Source organism: Lactuca serriola, chromosome 8 (genome assembly GCF_051521515.1).
Source record: "Lactuca serriola cultivar US96UC23 chromosome 8, Lser_US96UC23_V15, whole genome shotgun sequence".
NCBI classification, from domain to species: Eukaryota; Viridiplantae; Streptophyta; class Magnoliopsida; order Asterales; family Asteraceae; genus Lactuca; species Lactuca serriola.
Window position 1 is genome coordinate 3599279 of NC_136415.1, and position 5722 is coordinate 3605000.

Here is a 5722-nt window from a genome sequence, read left to right on the forward strand (position 1 = left end):
AAAAAAAAAAAACACAAAATGTCATGTGAAAAAAAATTTAATTGAAAATAACCACAAAATAACATGTAGTCAAATCAATGAGAGTTTGACATGTATCAAAAAAAAAATCATTTATTAAAGTGGTTGTATTTTATTAGCCGATTTTTGATATATTTAACCGGATACTAAATGAACATATATTTAACCGGATACTAAATGAACACTTAGTTGCATAATCTCTAGAAAGGAAATGGAACCCAAAGAAATTTGAATATACAAATATATAATACATTTGGTTCGCCTAATCTCTAGAAAGGAAATGGAATCCAAAGAAATTTGAATATATAAATATATAATTGGTTTGGTTCGCATAATCTCTAGAAATGAAATGGAATCCAATGAAATAAGTTGTTGGTTTCTATTTAGATAGCAAATTTATTAAAACAAATTAGAATATGTAAGACATAAAAATGACTAAACTACCTTTTATTGATTTTTTTTTATTCATTTTAATTTATAAAATGACTAAAAATTAAAACATACCAAAAATTCTTATTCATTTTATAAAAAATATCCTTTCAATAAAATTAAATTAATTAAATATATAAAAACATAAATAGATCAACACAATACAATAGTGAAAATGAAGTGATAAACTCATCAAATTGGGTTTCACCAAGGTAAATGGTGTTTCCTTTTCTTTATGTATACATCCCTTTATTACATTTTACCAATAATTGGCTCCTCATTATCGACAATCCATTATAATTGTCTATTGATTGCACGGTATTAATCTTAAAACAAACAGAAACCCTTCTGTCAGAACTCTACATTACTGGCTCCTCACATTATTCTAAACAAGTTATGAGAATGGTCAACCAGATTACTATTTGGTCACTTGTTAATTACAGGCACTTCAATATCTTTTTTTTTTTTTTAACCATCTTTCCAACACAATTACAATCAGAAACAAAGAGCTGGTGATGATGGATTGCTAGATTTGGATCCAGTTTAAAATCACAACAATCTTGTAAATGTAAATCACACAAGTAACTTCAATTTTATGGTACTTTTACCCTATTTATCGTTATATTGCAAGTATTGAGAACATCCCATCCCATAAGTATACTGTATTTTGCAACTTTCGGTAAAATTGATGTAATCAAAACAAGCTTTCATATTTCATGTTCTTGGCTTTTATGTTCATACCAATTTGTCTGATACCTCTTCTATATTTGATATTTTTCGTATATATACACAATCATTGCAGATTATTGGCGTTTAACCACAAAGCATATTATAACACACAAACAAAAAGCTGATTAAAAAATCATACCCCCACCATTTCTTGTTGATACCTTTGCCCCCTTCACTTCTCAGGCATCTTTTCATTCCTATATAAAACCATCAAGAATTTAGAACACAAAACCATTTTCATTTCCATCGTCGCCCTTACAACTTCAAATCATATTCTCATCCTACCAATAGTACTACCAAATAGTCAAACCAATATGCTAATCAAGAAACTTACTTAATCAGGTATTTTGGTTAATAACTAGTAAACAATGTATGTACTATGTGCTAGTTTTAAAGCACGCAAGTATAGGAATCCAGTCCTAAAGCATATACTGGTTTTCAAAAATAAAAGTATTCACGCATTTACATTTAAAAAAAAAAAACAAAAACAAAAAGGTTACATTCACACTAAAATCGGTTGGGAAGATTATCAGAAGGCATCTAATCCTTTTTGACAGATCAATAATTATCTACAGAAACTATGATCTGTGTCCTAGACCATTTTAACAAGAACCATGCACTTTTAGATGCATAAACACCAAGAATTCCCCAAAATTTGCAATATTCTAGTAATCATAATAACATTTGTTCAAAATACTAGATTGAAATGGAAACTTGAGCAAACACCAATAAAGATTTGCGTCTATGAAATGTCAAAATGTAACTTCATACAGAATTAGCATAAGGTAGAGTTTCCAGAACATACACATACATATGCAGACATTAAACAGCAACAGCAAGCAATAAGTGCCTAGATTAGACTCTCATATCCAACTTCATACCAAAAGATATACACGCACAGATAATCCTAGCAAATGGCAAAAAGATTCTAAGAGAAATGTGCAGAAACAAGTTTGCATGACATAAAGTGTATCTTTCTGTTCTTCCAAGAGCAAAACACTAAGATCTGGTTAGAGTTATAACTAAATGTTCAAAAGCAGCAAAAGATGCACATGTATTTATACGCTAAACAAGACACATCATCTATACCACATATGCTTGAAAAGGATACTAACATGCTAGTAGTAGGTATACAAAACAAACTCAACATAATCATGTGAATTAGCAATGAGAGATCGAAACTAAAGATGGTGAAAAGTCTTGGCAAGATCAAAATCTATAGAGAAAACCAATAAAAGCAAGATCAGACGGCTATAAAGCAAGCATAAGACATGACTCATAACATAGCATTTTAACCAAACACCCACAAACATCATCATGCATTTGACAAGGGACTAGAACTACTGTCTAAATCAAACAGCCAGGAAACATTATCGAAAGTGGTCAATTTATCATAATAAAGACATAATAGCAATAATCGAGAAATTCACTTCTTGAGGCTGCCACGAACACCAGGGCGAGGTTTCGATGTATCAGCAACAGGTGCAAGGATGGCATGGAGGTTGCTGATTTTAGATTCATCAAAGGGAATCTTAGGGTGCTTAGCATCATGATGAACCTGCATCGTTTTAACATCCGGTGCGGTAATCTTGCAGTGAGGGCACTCATACTTAGCATGACCGCCTTTCACCTGGCCGGTGCGATCAGCAACTCCGGCCTTTCCACCGCCTCTGTTGGTCGTCGCTGCGTCCACCTTCGCAGCGATTTCCTTCGCTGTGTGCTTCTTTGGCTTTGCTTTTCCCGTCATCGTTATCTAGTTCTACAAATGTTAGGGTTTCGATCGACGATTAGGATGAAGAAAAAAAAGGAATAAATGGAGAATCCTTAAAAACAAACACGTGAAGAACCCTAATTTGAAGGGATGGCGACAATTGATGCTTTGGACCTTGGTCTAAATTCCACATACATTTGTCATTTATATCCACTGTTTAAAATATGGGTCGATCTCGTTGGTTGAACGGATTGGACCATGATCCGATAAAGAGATCTCTTAAATTTTTTTTTAAATCTACCCTATTTATAAATTACTTTTTAAATTTATTTCTTAAATATATTTATGTCCAGCATAAATATATTTATGTCCAGCACATTGACTTAAATTCTCAATCTTAATAAGGAAAGCAACACCGGATATTGTTGGGTTAGAAGTCTTTTAACAAGAGATGGGCTAGAAGTCTTTTAACAACATATCAGTTAATTGTGAAGAAGTTTTTGATGATTATAGCTTTTTGGGCAAATGAAATAAAAGTTTTTTATTGTTGGGCTAGAAGTCTTTTAACAAGAGATCATTAATTGTGAAGAAGTTTTTGATGATTATAGCTTTTTGGGCAAATGAAATAAAAGTTTTTAAGTTTTGAATAAATATCACTGTAGTTCAACCATGTTACATGTTATGGTTTAAAAGGCCCTTTTTTTGCATTTTAGGGAACAAATTATTAATTTACCTATTCTTAAAGTCATTATGTTCAAACTAAAGGGGTGAGCCGGTAAACTCTGTCCTAGTCACTAGGTTTTAAGCCCACCTCATTTAAAAATATGTCAACTAAGATTCTACGTCATCTTATCGTTAAATGAGCTTGCCCTACAAATCTTTTGATAAAGAACAATCATTGTCTTCTTCTTCCCATTTTTGTCTTACTATTTCCCTAAAGTCTCGATACCATGGTCATTTATATGAAGATTGATGTTCACTTTGCTAGATTTTTTACTAGGTACCCAGTAATTAGTTATACAGATGGAGCGGATCAAAAGTTTGAGGATGTTGATATTGCTAGAATGGACAGGAACGAGTTTGTGGGGTTCCTTGAAAGATATGCAAACGAGAGGTGTATGAATGTTTATTTTTGCATGCCCGAAATAGAGTTTCCCGATGGATTGAGGATATGCAAACGAGAGGTGTATGAATATTTAATTTTGGTGTAAATGTACATCAATGGATTTTCGATGAGCAATTTGATGTAAGCGGTGTGGAAGACAACCATTTAAGGGTAGCTGAAGTTAATGAAGAAGTGTATGTTGAGGGAGCTATTCAGAATGACCCAGATGAATTGCAAGGTAATATACACGATGACCTTGAACATGTAGATTGCATTCCATTAACTAAGACCATGAATGATGTGTTTTTTAGCAAGTTATGTCTTAAGGTGCAGTCAACCCCAAACAGTCCACCTCATGAGGATCCATATGTTAAGATGGATGACATTGAGGCAAATCTTGAGGAGGTAACTACATATAATGAAAATGTGCATTGGAAAAAGCAAAGACATGTGTTAGGTATGTGATTTGATAGTCCAACGAGGGGGAGGGTCGCCCGGACGTCCATATTCGTTGACCACCGAGATGGGACAAAGCGAGAAAGGGGGCCTCAAAAAGAGGAGGCCTAGCTATGATATGAAAAGGCTCCACGGATGACTGGGGCTTAGGGCAAAAGAAAAGGGGGTCGGATAGAGGGTCTAGTAAACTAGCTGAGTCATTCGAGAGGCTTCAAACTTGGCTAAGCCTTCACATAAGCGGGTCAAGCGGAAAGTCAACCAACGATGACATACTAGCAAAGAAAATAGACAAAAGACTAAGTATTTTAGAAAGAAATTTTGAATCAACGGAGGAAGCTCGTCGACGAAAAATGGCACTCACCGATCTTCAATTTTTAAATATGGTGCCGCAACCAAATCTTGACCCGGAAAATTTAAGGGCGTTTTTAAAAAATTTAACAAGAAGTTCTCGACAAATATCGCAACTAGATTCTATGTTTTTTTAGTAATTTAGGTTTAATTTTCTATGTTTTTTTAGTAATTTAGGTTGAACTTTCTATGTTTATTTTTTTTAGTAATTTAGGTTTTATTTTCTATGTTTTTTATGTTTTTTAGTAATTTAGGTTTAATTTTCTAATGTTTTTTTTAGTAATTTAGCTTTAATTTTCTATTTTTTAGGTTTAATTTTCTGTGTTTTTTAATTAATGTAATATGGTTTCAATTAATTTAAAATATTTTATTATGTTTTTATTTAATTTAATCATTAAAAAAATTGTGAAGTGGTAACCATTTTCAATGTCTAATAGGTTGATGGTAAAACTGATGTGGCGTAGAGGTGACAACGCTTTTTCGATGGGTTGGTGGTGACCACTACCCATAACCTAATGAGATAAAACAATTTCAAAAAAGTTGTCCCCCAAAAAATATGATAGTTTAATATTTTTTTTTATCTTTTATTTGTCATTTATTTGGAATACTTGCAATTTGGTTTGATTTAAAAGGAAAAAAGATAAAAACATATTTGTTTATTGACAAGAAGAAAATGTACGAGGTTTTCAAATCTACACTAATAAATGAATATTTTTTTTGCTACGTGTTACACTCTCATTCAATTTGCAAATGTAATTTTATAGTTATTTTAAATTAATTTTTTCCCACATGTCATTTTATGAGTTTTTTCTATTTTATTAAATTCAACATAATATTTTAATCTAATAATTGCAATAAATGTAGTAATAAATGGATATCAATTTCATTAATAAACTTACCTTTTAATTTTAAAATTCTCAAATTAA

General features: G+C 32.0%; 1 protein-coding gene across 1 annotated transcript; it reads right to left on the bottom strand.

Moving 5' to 3' along the window:
• Window positions 1-1112: 1112 nt before the first annotated feature.
• LOC145068549 (protein METHYLENE BLUE SENSITIVITY 1-like) lies at window positions 1113-3078 on the bottom strand. The gene is made up of 2 exons (XM_079015527.1): window positions 2607-3078; window positions 1113-1373 (listed from the first exon to the last, which is right to left on the bottom strand). The coding sequence occupies exons 1-2, from the start codon at window positions 2921-2923 to the stop codon at window positions 1349-1351; spliced, it is 342 nt and encodes a 113-aa protein (XP_078871653.1). The 5' UTR covers window positions 2924-3078; the 3' UTR covers window positions 1113-1348.
• Window positions 3079-5722: the final 2644 nt, after the last annotated feature.